General features: G+C 38.2%; 1 protein-coding gene and 2 long non-coding RNA genes across 5 annotated transcripts in view; all 3 read left to right on the forward strand.

Moving 5' to 3' along the window:
- LOC307270242 (sorcin-like) overlaps positions 1-14,879 on the forward strand; it is a 26,588-nt gene that overhangs the window by 10,540 nt on the left and 1,169 nt on the right. For 2 of the 3 annotated variants that reach the window (XM_080053434.1, XM_080053436.1), the window contains exon 8: positions 735-1,389. The exons of the other annotated variant lie outside the window; for it this stretch is intronic. In XM_080053434.1, the coding sequence (XP_079909560.1) occupies positions 735-761 (27 nt within the window). In that variant the 3' untranslated portion in view covers positions 762-1,389. Of the gene's footprint in view, positions 1-734; positions 1,390-14,879 lie in introns of those variants that run through there. 3 annotated transcript variants of the gene reach the window in all.
- LOC307270200 lies at positions 4,944-6,557 on the forward strand. Its single transcript, XR_013845534.1, has 3 exons — positions 4,944-5,035; positions 5,797-5,885; positions 6,223-6,557. It is a non-coding gene; the product is annotated as an uncharacterized lncRNA (long non-coding RNA).
- Positions 12,932-14,045, forward strand: LOC307270244. The gene is made up of 3 exons (XR_013845538.1): positions 12,932-12,979; positions 13,453-13,554; positions 13,939-14,045. It is a non-coding gene; the product is annotated as an uncharacterized lncRNA (long non-coding RNA).

Raw genomic sequence — 14,879 nt, forward strand, 5'->3', positions numbered from 1 at the left:
CATGATAAACATAGTAATGATGATAATATACAAGAAATAGTTTCTACATTGGCGAATAATCAAATCCAAGTAAATAGTAAATGCACTCCACTTATACAGCTCTTTTCCCTGGTTTTTCACAGACCCAAAGCGCTTTACATTGTTTTGTACACATTCACCCATTCACACACACATTCATACACCGATAGCAGCAGCAGCAGCTACCACGCAGGGTGCAAGCTAAACTATCAGGAGACATTTAGGGTTCAGTGTCTCTTTGCTCAGGGACACTTGGACATGTGGCGGGGAGACGGGGGATCAAACCACCGACCCTGTAACCCAGTGGACGACCGCCCTACACACTTCACCACAGCCGGCCACACATTTGATTAAAAACTGGAGAAAAAATAATTAATTAAAATTGTGGTTGATCTTTAGTAACTTTAGTGTCCTGTCCTTCAAGGCCACCGTAGCTTCTGTAAATTCAATTTGTCTATTTCTCTCTCTGTCTCTCTCTCTCTCTCTCTCTCTCTCTGTCTCTCTCTCTCTCTCTCTCTCTCTCTCTCTCTCTCTCTCTCTCTCTCTCTCTCTCCCTCCCTCTCTCTCTCTCTCTCTCTCTCTCTCTCTCTCTCTCCCTCCCTCTCTCTCTCTCTCTCTCTCTCTCTCTCTCTCTCTCTCTCTCTCTCTCTCTCTCTCTCTCTCTCTCTCTCTCTCTCTCTCTCTCTCTCTCTCTCTCTCTCTCTCTCTCTCTCCAGTTCATCCAGGTCACCATGAGTTCTTGAAGAGGGGAACACTAACAAGAGGACACACATCGCCTTATACCAACAAACCAACGTTTACTATAAATTGTGGATATTCTTTCATCATTGGAACACACCACTTTACACATTCCATTTGAACCTTTTTCTAAACACAAAGGACAGCATGTTGTAACAAACTTAAAGGGCATTTATACAACAATAACGGGACAATTAACATGTTGTATTGCATATGAGAGAATGGGTAGAAACTTCAGCTAAAGAAAATGAGACCTACGTGGTGCTCCGGTGGTGTAGTGGATCGAGCGTGTACCATATTGGCTCTGGCCTTCGTTGCAGTGGTCGCGGGTTCAAATCCGACCCGTGGACCTTTACTGCAGGTCATCCCCCCCCTCTCTCTCTCTCTCTCTCTGTCTCCCCATTTCAACTCTGTACTGTCTAATAAAGCTTGAAAATGCCCAAAAAATTATCTTAAAAAAAAATTTGACCAACCCCGACTTTCTCCATCACCTTTAACACCCAGTAAGAACATTGTAACCTCAGACTGAACCAATGACTAACCCATATGTGCCTATAGTTAGCACACAATGCTATAGTTAGCACACAATGCTATTACACATATGAGTGTATTCACATATGAAATGAATAAATGCGTAATATCACAAAGGGTTCGTTGTTTTTTTTTTGTGGAAGTGTGAACAACATGATAAGAATGTAATTTAAAGGCATAACAAATGTCATGATTATCAGGTGTCTACAATGTAAAGTTATTCCTAAATAATTAAAGGTGGAGTCAGAGATTCTGGGGAGTAATTTTTTTATGTCAAAATTAGTGAATATCTCCTCACGATCCGCTATCTGTCTGTACTGTGTGTGCGTTGGAAAAAAAATCCAGTGTTAATAGACAGCTTAGGCTCTGTAAACGGGCATTGAGCTAGTTTCAGAGGGCACACTTTGTTATCATACCTATTTCAGAGCCTAGGCTGTGTATTAACACCAGATTGTTTTCTCAAACACACACAGTACAGACAGCTAGTGGATCATGAGGAGATATTCACTGATTTTGACAAAAAGTTATTTAGACAACAAACATTCTTCAGAATTGCTGACTTTAATGTGCCACTACATAATGTATAGCATACTACATTTATTCTGGTGAAATAGCAAACATGATGATCAGTATACAGGAAGAATAATATACTGTAGTCAGTGTTGGGATATCATTTAGATTTCTGGTATTTGTTAACTATAAGTCTAATAGTGTTAAATGGTAAAACCAGGTCATCAACAGTGTCATTATGGGTGATTAAAGCATGTTCTATAGACAGTCAAATAGGACTGCATGCGTTCAGTTTTCTGTGGTTTTTAGCCACAGGTCGTGTGTGTGTGTGTGTGTGTGTGTGTGTGTGTGTGTGTGTGTGTGTGTGTGTGTGTGTGTGTGTGTGTGTGTGTGTGTGTGTGTGTGTGTGTGTGTGTGTGTGTGTGTGTGTGTGTGTGTGTGTGTGTGTGTGTGTGTGTGTGTGTGTGTGTGTGTGTGTGTGTGTGTGTGTGTGTGTGTGTGTGTGTGTGTGTGTGTGTGTGTGTGTGTGTGTGTGGGTGGGTGGGTGGTAAAGGCACAAGACATGTTTTCACCTCTTTGTACAGCCTACTGCCTGGTTTCCAAATTCATTTTTTATTTTTTTTGCAAGACGAACAATGCGTGGAAACTGTGAATGTATACGAATGACTTCTCTTTAGATGGCGGTGGAAACTCTCGACTGTAGGTGTATGAGACTTTAGTCTGGCGTACCGGATGTAGGTTGTGAAAAGGCTGCAGTAGATATAGAACACTATATTCTGTTCTGTGGTGGCCTCATCATTGTGTCTCTAAAACTATTGCAAGGACCTTTTTTATACTATGTCCAGGGCCAGGTTTGTAATATTTTGGTTCATGTGCTGAGCCCAGAGCCTGAGCGCCGCCCACAGCGATTGTGATTGGTTTGCAAATTTAAACGAATAAAAACAAGCCAGCCCTTACTAAATCATCCGGAGCATAAAGCTTTATTAGTAGTGACTGGCTGGCTGTGTGTGTGACACGTCGGCTTCACAGGTAAGAATGATTCCTTTCTTTTCAGTTGGTCAAATCAAGTTGTGTTATCAGAAAAGAAAACTCATTTGCAATGAAACATGAGTCAGACTGGAGCAGCCTCTCACAGGTCTATTCATATCGAGACTATGTACAGCCTATCTGATACTTTTGCTTTCATATTGGAACGTGTTAAGTGTCACAAAGTCAAACCTAGTGGTCGCTAGGCAGGGGAGCATTTGAGGTCAGACAGACGGACAGACAGACAGACAGACAGACAGACAGTTTATTTTATCACACACGGAACACTGTCGCCTACATTTCCTCTTTGAGCGCTGGAAGGTAAACAACTGTTAACATGTTTACCGGGCAGATTAAGGATGTGAAGGAAACTGGTTGTGTAGTAAATGCTCGTAAATCCTCGTAAAGGTTTGATGTTAGTAATATAATATTAAAGGGGCACTGTGTAATATGACATCATCTAGAAAGTTCTAGAATGCAACGCTCCCTGGGTAACCCCACCCCTTTAGAATAATAACAGAAGCTACAGAGGCCTTCAAGGACAAGAACAATTCTCAATTCTAAACAATGCACCTGATGACATTCCAAAAACATGGATGCCTCCATAAGACTTACCATCTCAATGTACAAAATGTAATATTAATATTTGTAATTCTGCGCTCAGGAGGATAATTCCGATTATTGGCAGAGGTGATTTTACACCAATGAGGACATATTTATGAATGAGGATATTGATTTTAGCTAATAAATTACTTAAAATGTTACACAGTGTCCCTTTAAGAAAAATAATAGTTGATAGGATTTATATAGCGCTTTATTGGAGTTCACTCAAAGACGCTTTACATAGAAACATAGAAACATAAAGAAAAGAAAAAGAGGAAAAACAAGATAAAAAACAAATTCAAAATAAGGTTTATCATATTGAATAGAGTCAGGCTATTCTCTCTACCCTCACACACTGTCTTACTGCAAAAAAATAATAATGTTGTCAGTGAATGGCTATAATACTGATATTATAGTGGAAACCTGCTCACAGTTTTGGATCTGAAGTCTATACTTTCTTCCAGTGTAGCCTATGTCTTGATATTAAATGCGCGCTCTATTTACATATAAACATGTTTTCGTCGGGGCATTGGTCATGGAAAAATAGCGTCTCCACAGGGCAGTGCCATTCTGACGTTGACATACTGTAGCCTATATTGTGTGATAATAATGGTCGACAATATTGCAATTTGCGATGCAATATAATAAAATAATTGTTATTTTAAGTTTATTTTCTGTTTAAATACAGACAGGCTACGGGAGAGGGAGGGGGAAGTGGAGGGGGGGGTCTAACGTCTAACCACTACCCCACGAGCGCCATATATAGAGATTATTGATAGTTTATGTGCATCCAAATTTAAAACATAAAAAATAAAGTTGCTGTGAACTGCAAGTGAAAGACAGCTCAGTCTCACAATCTCTCACACCAGGATGTTTCTGCTTTTCACTGTTGTAACTTTTGCTGGTGCAGAGAGACAGATGCAGAAGTGCAAAGCGTGACATATTGTTGTTATTTATTCATGTGATCAAGAGAGAGATGCAACAAGCAGATAGACACGTAGTGTGTTAATGACAGTGCAACAGTCATTTCCCCATCTCTTCATTGCCCCAGCATCAGGGAAGGGGCATAAAATATATTTTTTCGTTTTGTTTATTTTTTTTGTCGGATAATTTTTCGGAGCTATTTTTTTTGGAATGCATGAAAAGCAGATACAATTATTTTTTTATTATTAATCAAACGGATCATAGAGGTGAAGTGAAGGACCTTCCATATGTGTCACAACAAAAGATGATGCAGATTTAACACAAGTCCACCCAGAGGAAAGGAAAATTCGAAAAGAGATCTCAAAACATTTTCATTTAGCCTACTTCTCCTAGACAACTATGACACCAAACTGAGACTGAGCTTTATTTCTCCTGTCTCATTTTTTTTCTCCCGAGCAATAAGATGCACTACACGCTGTAGAAGAGCTTTGAGTAGTAAATCTTTCCTCTGGGCAACTTCCCTGATGTGTTTTGACTGCAGATATACTGTATGTTCTGAACTTCCTGCTGCTTTACTTGTTGTTGTTTCATTGCAGGAACGAGGAACAATGGAACCAGCTCCACTGAAGAGATCTGAGTCCATGTTTTTCCCTTGTAACTTTAAAAGCCAAGATAAGTTTTGGGGGTAAGTCTGAGGTTTCTTTCCAATTTTCCGCGTTAGATTCAAGATCAAGATTCAAGATTCAAGATGGTTTATTTTGTCATTGTACCAAAACAACGATAATCTGTTTACAGTTATACCCCGCCAAGAGACATTGAGTGACAATAAACAAACATGGGAGACAGGGGGGGGTACACTGAAGAGTCGGCAGCGTGCGCTGCGCCCCTTAAAGTAGGAAGGATAAAGAGAACATCAGGGAAAGACAGGTTAAAAAAATGCTACTCTCACACTAGCTCCTAGTGTGAGAGAAGTTAATCATATATAATATTTGATCTGAATCGAGGGTCTAAAGACAACATTTATGCTGTACAGATTGTAAAGCCCCCTGAGGCAAATAATAATTGTTAGGGTTAGGGATGGGAACGACCATTATTGGTACCAGGATGATATGGCTGCACAAAACAAGTTCCAAAGTCAATTTGTTCTTAATTTAATTATTTTAGTCAGCTTTTGAGACCTCAGTAACAAAAATGCTCTTGGACAGCTAGTAAGTAACTGCTGTTGCTAAGGCAAGATGCCATTCTGTCCAATAGCTAAGTTTACATTTAAAGTAAAATAAAAAGTTAAAACTGAGTGTGAGATGCAGAAGTGCAAAGCGTGATGACCATAGATATATTATATATAATGCTGACAGATTGTTGCTATTTCCTTTCTGCCAGGGAGTTTTATTTGCTTCTTGTGATCAAGAGAGAGATGCAACTAAGTCCATGTCCATTTCATTGCAGCAACGAGCAACAATGGAACCAGCTCCACTGAAGAGATCTGAGTCCATGTTTTTCCCCTGCAGTTTTCAAAGCCAAGATATTTTTGGGGGGTAAGTCTGGGGTTTCTATCATAGATAGTATAATATAGTTTCTATCCAATATTCTCTGTTACTTATATATACTGTATATATATTTGATCTGAATCAAGAGTCTAAAGACGGCATACTGTACAGATTGTAAAGCAGGAAAATGCATCAGATAGAATAGTAAAAACCCTTCGCTCACACAATAAGGACTTTTACTTTGAAAAACACAGGAAGCTAAGGCGGAGCTACATATTTAGAATTTAATATTTACGATTGAAAAAAAATATTATTTTTTTTATTTTGCAATGTTGCATTTTGGAATTCATGTATCATTGATTGATGGAGAATTATTTTATCCCAGGAGAATGTCTACACAGTTTGTAAAGAACAAGATGAAGATTACCCAGAATGCTTTGAGGTCGATGATGAGGAAGAAGAGACGAACGACAAACTGCAACTCATCAGGAGAAGAAATGCAATGAAATGGTGTAAACGCAAATGATGAAAATCTAGTCTGAGGACGTCTGAATGTGCATTGTGATTGTGTGTGTGTGTGTGTGTGTGTGTGTGCGTGTGTGTGTGTGTGTGTGTGTGTCTCATCTACCTAATTTTCATAGTGAGTGAATTTTAGTTTCTGACTGTCATTGTGTTACTACGTGTGTGTGTGTGTGTGTGTGTGTGTGTGTGTGTGTGTGTGTGTGTGTGTGTGTGTGTGTGTGTGTGTGTGTGTGTGTGTGTGTGTGTGTGTGTGTGTGTGTGTGTGTGTGTGTGTGTGTGTGTGTGTGTGTGTGTGTGTGTGTGTGTGTGTGTGTGTGTGTGTGCCATTCAAACTATTGCCACTATGGTTGCTAAATGAAACTTACTTTACACATGTAAAACAAAGATGGTCCGGTCCACTGGTTTCTATTCAAAATGATATGTATTTATTTAAACTCAAACCTTTCAAAAAACAAAAACAAAGCAGGCCAAATATCCTTTACGCCTTTTTTTTAATAATCTATCAAGTTTGTAATTCACAATATCAGCCTCTGTCAGCATGGTCAAAGACTGTTTGCTTCCTTAGAAAATAGCAACACCTGCTGCCAGTTACCTCTATGAGTATGTGCACCTTATTTAATCAACCAGCGTATACTGCCCCAAGTGGTGGGAGGCAGAATACAAATTAAACATAAAATGGCTCTTACAAAATAAAAGATGACGTAAATTGAGCATCAGTAATAAAGTCAAAAAGAAAATCATGTCTGTTTCATATACAGGATATTTGTACCAAAGTGGTCAATGATTTCACTGGTTTGGATTGTGATTCTTACTGTGTATATATGTCCATAATGGAATATGTTACATGGAAATGTGCTATATGTTTATATCATAGATAGTATAGGTTTATATGAAGGTTAATGTCAGCATTGAAAATCATGTATAAAAGTTTGTTCATTGTTATGTGCACTTTTGTTGTTTACTTTTTGAATACTTTCAACTTAAATTTCATCTTCATCTTAAAGCTGGGGTGGAGGATTTGGGGAGAAAATGGCAGTTGGGATAGAGATTCGAATCCATGTACCTCAACCGCTCCACTTGTTCTGTTTGGTCCCTTCCTTATGGTCCCTCCCTGACACTTTTCTCAGGCTAGGATGATCTGATTAAAAAAAAAAAAAATTTGCACATTTATACTAAATAGGATCTCCAAATTCAATACACCTTCATATTCCAACTGGTGAAGTAGGTCTTTAATGTTTACATTTGATTGATTATGATTATTCCGGACGACGCTGCAACAATGTACATAGCCTACATTCTTCTTTCAAAATGAAATGAATTGTAATTCGTCCTTTTCAGTAAATTCTAACCCTAACCATATTGTAGCCTTCTACAATCTTTTGTAAACCAGGTTAGTCCGATTGAGATTTAAAATCTCTTTTTTAAGAGAGACTTGACTTATATCGCGACAAATACAAGTTCAAAAGCAGCTAATTGATTGATTGATTGATTGATTGATTGATTGATTCAATTTTATTTCAGACATATCAAAAAAGAAAAATTAAAAGCATGAAAATACAATAAAAAAAAATGTTCAAATGATTTCACAAATAAAAATAAACAAAAAATAAACAAATAACATATTGAATTGATATGCCTGAAAAGGAGTAGGAAGAAGTATAAACTTGAATGAAGAAGAGAAAAGAAATTAAAATGCTTGATTAAAACATTTGCAATTTCCAATAGACCATGACGTCATATTCAACACAGTGGATCCTGAGGCTTGAGCTCCTTCTGCGGTTTATTCCCGGAAGATCATTTTGCGGAAAACTTCAAATCCTTATTTTATCCTATTTTATGGTTGTGGTCTCTAATATCTTTGTTTTATGCATTGAACATGTTTTAATTAATTAATACTTTTTATGTATTTATTTATTTTATCTGTTGCTCTATGCTTTTTTTGCGGGTCTCTTGCCTGTGATGAATGTGTTTAGTTTTGTATTTTCTTTATTTTGTGCATGGAAATCACTCTGAGCGAAGGGTGCTATACAAATAAAAATTATTATTATTATTATTATTATTATTATTATTATTATTATTATTATTATTATTATTATTATTATTATTATTATCACCCAGTTCTGAACACAATCTGAAATAAAAGGTTTATTATAAAATACTTTGCTTTCTTATATGTGCTAAGCTCCAGCACACCAAAGAAAAAACACTCTGAAAACAAGACAAAGTGAATAATGCTTTGATATTGTTTCACTACTATATTTGTAGCCTATATCATTTTTGTCTGAAAATCAACTGCAAAGTAGTTTGCTCGCAACAGCCAATCAAATCGCTGATCGAAGCCTCGGTGGTGACGTCATCGGCCGTTGATGCTTGGTTTCTTTCAACAAGACTCCTCTCCCAGGCCTATCTGCTTTTGTTATTTTTATTTTATTTTATCTTATCAGTTTTTCTTTTTTCTCTTTTGAATAGCCTATTGCTCTGATATTGTTTCACTAGTTTTATAGCCTATATATATATTTTTGTCTTAAAACCAACTGCAAAGATATCAACTTTGTGAAAGTAGTTGCTCCAACAGCCAATCAAAACGCAGGTCGCGTGTCAGTTCGTGACGTCATCGACCGTTGATGCTTGATTTCTTTCGACAGGACACTTTCAACACTCCCCAAAAACACGGCACTTTTTCTTCTCAAACTCAATCGTTATTATGAGAATGAATACCGCGTCTTGGATTCCTCAAAAGGAGATAGTTCTCATCGATTTCATGCCAGGTTGGTAATGCTAACGTTTTTCTTTTATTTATTTTTCTGTCAAACAGTTGAGCTATGTATGTAAACGAGGTAGGCTAACGTTAAACGGGTTAAATGGCCGTTAGCCGGTGAACTAACTGACGTTTGTATGTATTTTTCTTGCTAGCGATAATGTTCGTTGTCTGCTTTGATAGCTAATCTTCTGATAATGTAATGATGTAACATAGTTATCACAATTTATTCTGCCGTCGTGTAAATTGACTAGTAAGTTAATTTAATAACTTAAAGGGACACTGTGTAACATTTTAAGTAAGTTATTAGCTAGAATCAATATCCTCATTCATAAATATGTCCTCATTGGTGTAAAATCACCTCTGCCAATAATCTGAATTATCCTCCTGAGCGGAGAATTCCAAATATTAATATTACATTTTGTACATTGAGCAGGCAAGTGTTATGGAGGAATCCATGTTTTTGGAATGTCATCAGGTGCATTGTTTAAAATTTAGAATTGTTCTTGTCCTTGAAGGCCACTGTAGCTTCTGTTATTATTCAAAAGGGTTGGGGTTACCCAGGGAGCGTTGCATTCTAGAACTTTGTAGAACTTTCTTGATGATGTCATATTACACAGTGTCCCTTTAATTTAACTTTTAATTTGTCCGTTTCGGGCTTCGGTTGCCATGGTTCCTAAAGCTCGGTCGCCATTTTGAGGTACAAACAAAATATTTCTCTGGAAAAAATGAAGAGACCACTCCAAATGTTCAGTGTCTCTCGTTTTACTCTTTATAGGCATATGTTTGAGTAGAATGGACATTTTGGTTTTATAATATAAACTACTGACAATATTTCTACCAAATTCCAATACATTTTTTGTCGCCATAAGCATTTTCAATAAGTTATGTATTTTGACCACTGGTTGTTGGGTAACTTTGCTCAACTGTGTGTTAGCCTAATAAAGAAAAATAATGTAAAATGATGCGCCCTGAGTGATAAGGTATAACAACACTGAGCTAGTTTGCTTTTTAGAGCTCTCAATAAGTCCGTAATTTTAAAATATATTTTAACTATAAACCATGGTGTGCAAAATGATACATTTTTGTTAGTGCGTCATTCATAAATTAACATTGAGCGCTCGTTATTTTTGCACTTATGGTTGAAAAAGTGAAACCAGCTATACAGGAAGTGATTTAGGCTTATTTTTTTTAAAGACAATTTTTTGAAGTTTTCAAGCTTTATACAGAGTTGAAATGAGGAGACAGAGAGAGAGGGGATGACCTGCAGTAAAGGTCCACCGGTCGAATTTGAACCTGCGACACGAAGGCCGGAGCCCATATGATACGCGCTCTATCCACTACACCACCGGAGCATCCCAGTTATTCAGGCTTTTATGAGACACTGTATTGTACGTTGAATATGCCTATGCTTCATATATATGATGTCTGGGTGAGCAGTGGAGGTTATATGCTATAGTCCACACAATCCTTCTCTAATATTCCTTGCTGGCCGATGGGAACTTGAGAGAACTTGTATTTCTAACAATCGTTTTTCATCCTTCATCAGATGGCGACGGCTACACGAACCTACGCTGCACCACTAATCACATTCTCCCGACTTTATCACATGGATTACTGACTGTTTGTTCCTCACAATGGCGGCTCTCTGTTGTTATCAACGTCACCAAGCAGATCACAGCATCCGTGACGTAAGCACTATAGACCAATGAATATAATGTGAGGTTATTACAGGCTGCTCCTCCTCGCTTGACACCTGGTTCATTTCACACAGGGCGGAGATTCGTTCAGGATCCAAAAGATGAAACCTACAGAAGGGGAGACAGACAGACAGACAGACAGACAGACAGACAGACAGACAGACAGACAGACAGACAGACAGACAGACAGACAGACAGACAGACAGATGCCGTCCTGGATGAACTGGCTTCTCTACTTGGGCAGGATGAGCGGGAGATCAGCTGCATACAACCGTAAGTGGCTCCCTACGTAAAACATGAATGAACAAATGTTATGGTGTGTGATGGAGTAAAGAAAACAGTAGGCTGATGTTGTTCCCCTTCCACTACCTGGTCTGGTGGGTCTCAGTTTGGGGTTCGTTCATTAAACCTGCCAGCTGAATACTTTTACTCCAGTTGCATGGACATTATGTTGAAAGCAATTTGCAACCTGCAACTAATTGAGTGAAACCTTCACAGTGTAAAGCCAGTAATTTACTAACTGCAATTAATGTAAAACTGTAAAAAAAATTTAATGAAAGCTGATAATCTAGTAACCTAACTTGCTAATAGCTAAATAACTATGACAATAATGTCACCATTACAATATTACTATAATTACTATAATGTAATAATATCACCTTGAACACATCCAGTCACATATGTTCAGATGACTGACTCATCAAGCCAACACATCCTCAGTGGTTCACAGTAATGAAAGGTGGAGAGACATCTCCCCCTAGCTGCCACACTGAGAAAGGATCACCGCTCCTCTCAATGAGCAACAACAGAGCTAGACTTAGCTGGAGTCAACTGGGTTTAGGAATTTTCTTTACGGATCAATAAAGTGCCTGTCTGTCTGTCTGTCTGTCTGTCTGTCTGTCTGTCTGTCTGTCTGTCTGTCTAATTTGCAGACTTATGATGAATTAGTGTCCGCAAAGCTACATTTGTTTATCAGCAAATTACGATATAACTAAGCAGCCTGCAAACACATCAATATTAATCTGGTCTGACTCAGTGTTCATATTTTGTGTCTATGAAATGATTTCTATTGGAATATTTTTTTCAGCGGCTTCTTTCCCTCTGAGCCTAGTTGTAACTGCCCCTCTGGTGGTGTGGCGAATGACTCTGAGTCTAGCTGATGCTTCAATCGATTTATTTTCCTTCATGCACATGGTGAGCACCGTGAAAACTAAAACATACAAAATACAAGATATTAAAATATTATCAGATTAAAGTGCAGGTGAATGAAGGAGAGGAGATAATGGGTTTGCAGGTGAATGAAGGAGAGGAGATAATGGGTTTGCAGGTGAATGAAGGAGAGGAGATAATGGGTTTGCAGGTGAATGAAGGAGAGGAGATAATGGGTTTGCAGGTGAATGAAGGAGAGGAGATAATGGGTTTGCAGGTGAATGAAGGAGAGGAGATAATGGGTTTGCAGGTGAATGAAGGAGAGGGGATAATGGGTTTGCAGGTGAATGAAGGAGAGGGGATAATGGGTTTGCAGGTGAATGAAGGAGAGGGGATAATGGGTTTGCAGGTGAATGAAGGAGAGGAGATAATGGGTTTGCAGGTGAATGAAGGAGAGGAGATAATGGGTTTGCAGGTGAATGAAGGAGAGGAGATAATGGGTTTGCAGGTGAATGAAGGAGAGGAGATAATGGGTTTGCCTGTAGGAGACAACAATGTATCAAAACCCAAAATGTTACAACTGATCGATAATGTAACAAAATGTTGGGCCCAAAACGTAATAACTTTTAACCCATAATGTAACATCCTATTACACAACTTAATAATAATGTGTCACTTAAATGTGAACTGTTGTGGTTCATGCCATGTTGATCTAACTAAACTGAAATGATATATTTTTTTAAAATGTTTAAAAAATGCTACCAACTATTTTGAGTTTTGAGTCAATTACAACATCTGAGAAAAACTGGCGGATAAAACCCAATCCTCTGTCCTAGTGGATTAAGGACACTCTGGCCAACATTCCAGCAAAGTAAGGAGAGGTAATACGCCTTTAACTGGGTTCCTCCCACCATGACATAAATTAACAGCATGAAGGAAGTGGGAGGCCTATCTACAGGGAGGGAGCCCAGTGTTCAGAAAAGTGAACTCGCAGAAGTGGAGGGAAAAAACAGGTTTGTTCATTTCTTTGTACAACTATAAACAACAAACTAAACTGCAGATAACGAGTGTAAAACCTGTCTGTACTGAGGTGGTCATTAAACACCGTTTTCACTTCCCTGTTTCTGAGCCATCACAGCTACAAAACAAGTCAAAACAATCAGGAAGTAGACAGCTTCTAACGGACTATTTTTTTAATGGATTTAAACCAACGGCAAATTTTGTCATTATGATGGCTGGAAAACAAATGGTTTCGATAAGACTATCGTAAAATAAACAACTTTAGAGTTGGAGTTCTGCTTTTATTCAACTGTGTGTGTGTGTGTGTGTGTGTGTGTGTGTGTGTGTGTGTGTGTGTGTGTGTGTGTGTGTGTGTGTGTGTGTGTGTGTGTGTGTGTGTGTGTGTGTGTGTGTGTGTGTGTGTGTGTGTGTGTGTGTGTGTGTGTGTGTGTGTGTGTGTGTGTGTGTGTGTGTGTGTGTGTCAAAGGTTACCTCTCATACTGCAGAAGATGAGTGATGTGGAGGAAGAGGACCGGTCTAAAAGAAAACCCTCAGTCCTCAGTAGTGAACCTGGACCTTCAGGCACAAAGTAAGAGACTGTTTCTACTGTAAACTGAGTGAATAGGATTCAGTAATGTGATAACTTCAAACATGTAGATGTAGAAAGTCTGCACTCTCAATAATAAGATAAGAGGAATTAAACACAATTTTGTCATCAAATCTCGAGATCACAGTTTATTTTTGTCATTATCTTGAGATATTGTAATAGTCAATCTGTTATCACAAAAGGTCTTTCATCTTATGTTCAGTATCTCGTGATCTAGAGGAAACAGAACTCGGTAAATACGTCATAAATATAAAACTGCAAACATGGCCCTTTTAGGCTTCTGTACATGAGGACATTAAAGTGTTAGTGTTATCTCTGCTTTTTACAGAGACTGATGATCTGTGTAAAACATTGTTGTTTCCACAGACAGAGATCAGGGTCTCCAGACTCCGGCTGTCTGTCTATGAAGAGTGACCGGTCCAAAGGGAAACCTCCAGACTCCAGCCATGAACCTGGACCCTCACACACACAGTAAGAGACTGTTTCTGCTTTAAACTGAGTGAATAGGATTCAGTGTTAAATGCTATCTGATGATCTACACTACAACATTGTCTTTTTATATTGCTTAATATATTTTATATTTGTTCTAATTTTGTCACTAGGGAATATCCTGATCTAGTTGTATTTTCTTCTGATCCTGATCCGAGTTCTTTATCCGCCACATACAGAGTACACGTTGATACTTATGTTTTTAGATGTATTTTAGACCAGTCGACTAGTCTATGAGCAAAAAAACATTGGGAAAACCAAGCCAAATGTAGCCTAAACTAATAAGATTCAAACGTTTTAGGAGCTCTTTAGACTTAACATTCTAATAGACAAGCCATTAATGAAAATGCAAAAGTAACTATTTCTGTTTATTATTAAGACTGTGCGCACATTAAGATAACTGCCCTGTCATCGGACACTCGTGGGCTACCAATACTACACGGGCTATTTCCAAACGTAGGCCTACGTGAACACGTCGCACACGGACAATCTGCTGATGTTTAACATCACTGTCGGTGTTATTATTTCTAATGGTTCCTAATTAACCAACTCACTTTCGCAAAGTTTGCATTTTACTCTAGTCTCTGAAAACTGCTCAAAGTGACACAGCGCTTTGCTGTCTCTTTGCCTGTGCATGTTACCACGTCATAAAACAAGGCCTAAGTAACGTTTAAATGATTTTACTTGAGTATTTGTCTCCCGTTTAGTGTCACACCCCTAGTAGAAAGTCTTCACTCTCAAATATATATTTTTTTCCAGCTTTAGATAATAATGAGACAATAATAACAGAATACAATTAAGTTTTTGTTCATTTTATC

This window comes from Ammodytes marinus (genome assembly GCF_949987685.1).
Source record: "Ammodytes marinus genome assembly, chromosome: 25".
In the NCBI taxonomy this organism is placed as follows: domain Eukaryota; kingdom Metazoa; phylum Chordata; class Actinopteri; order Uranoscopiformes; family Ammodytidae; genus Ammodytes; species Ammodytes marinus.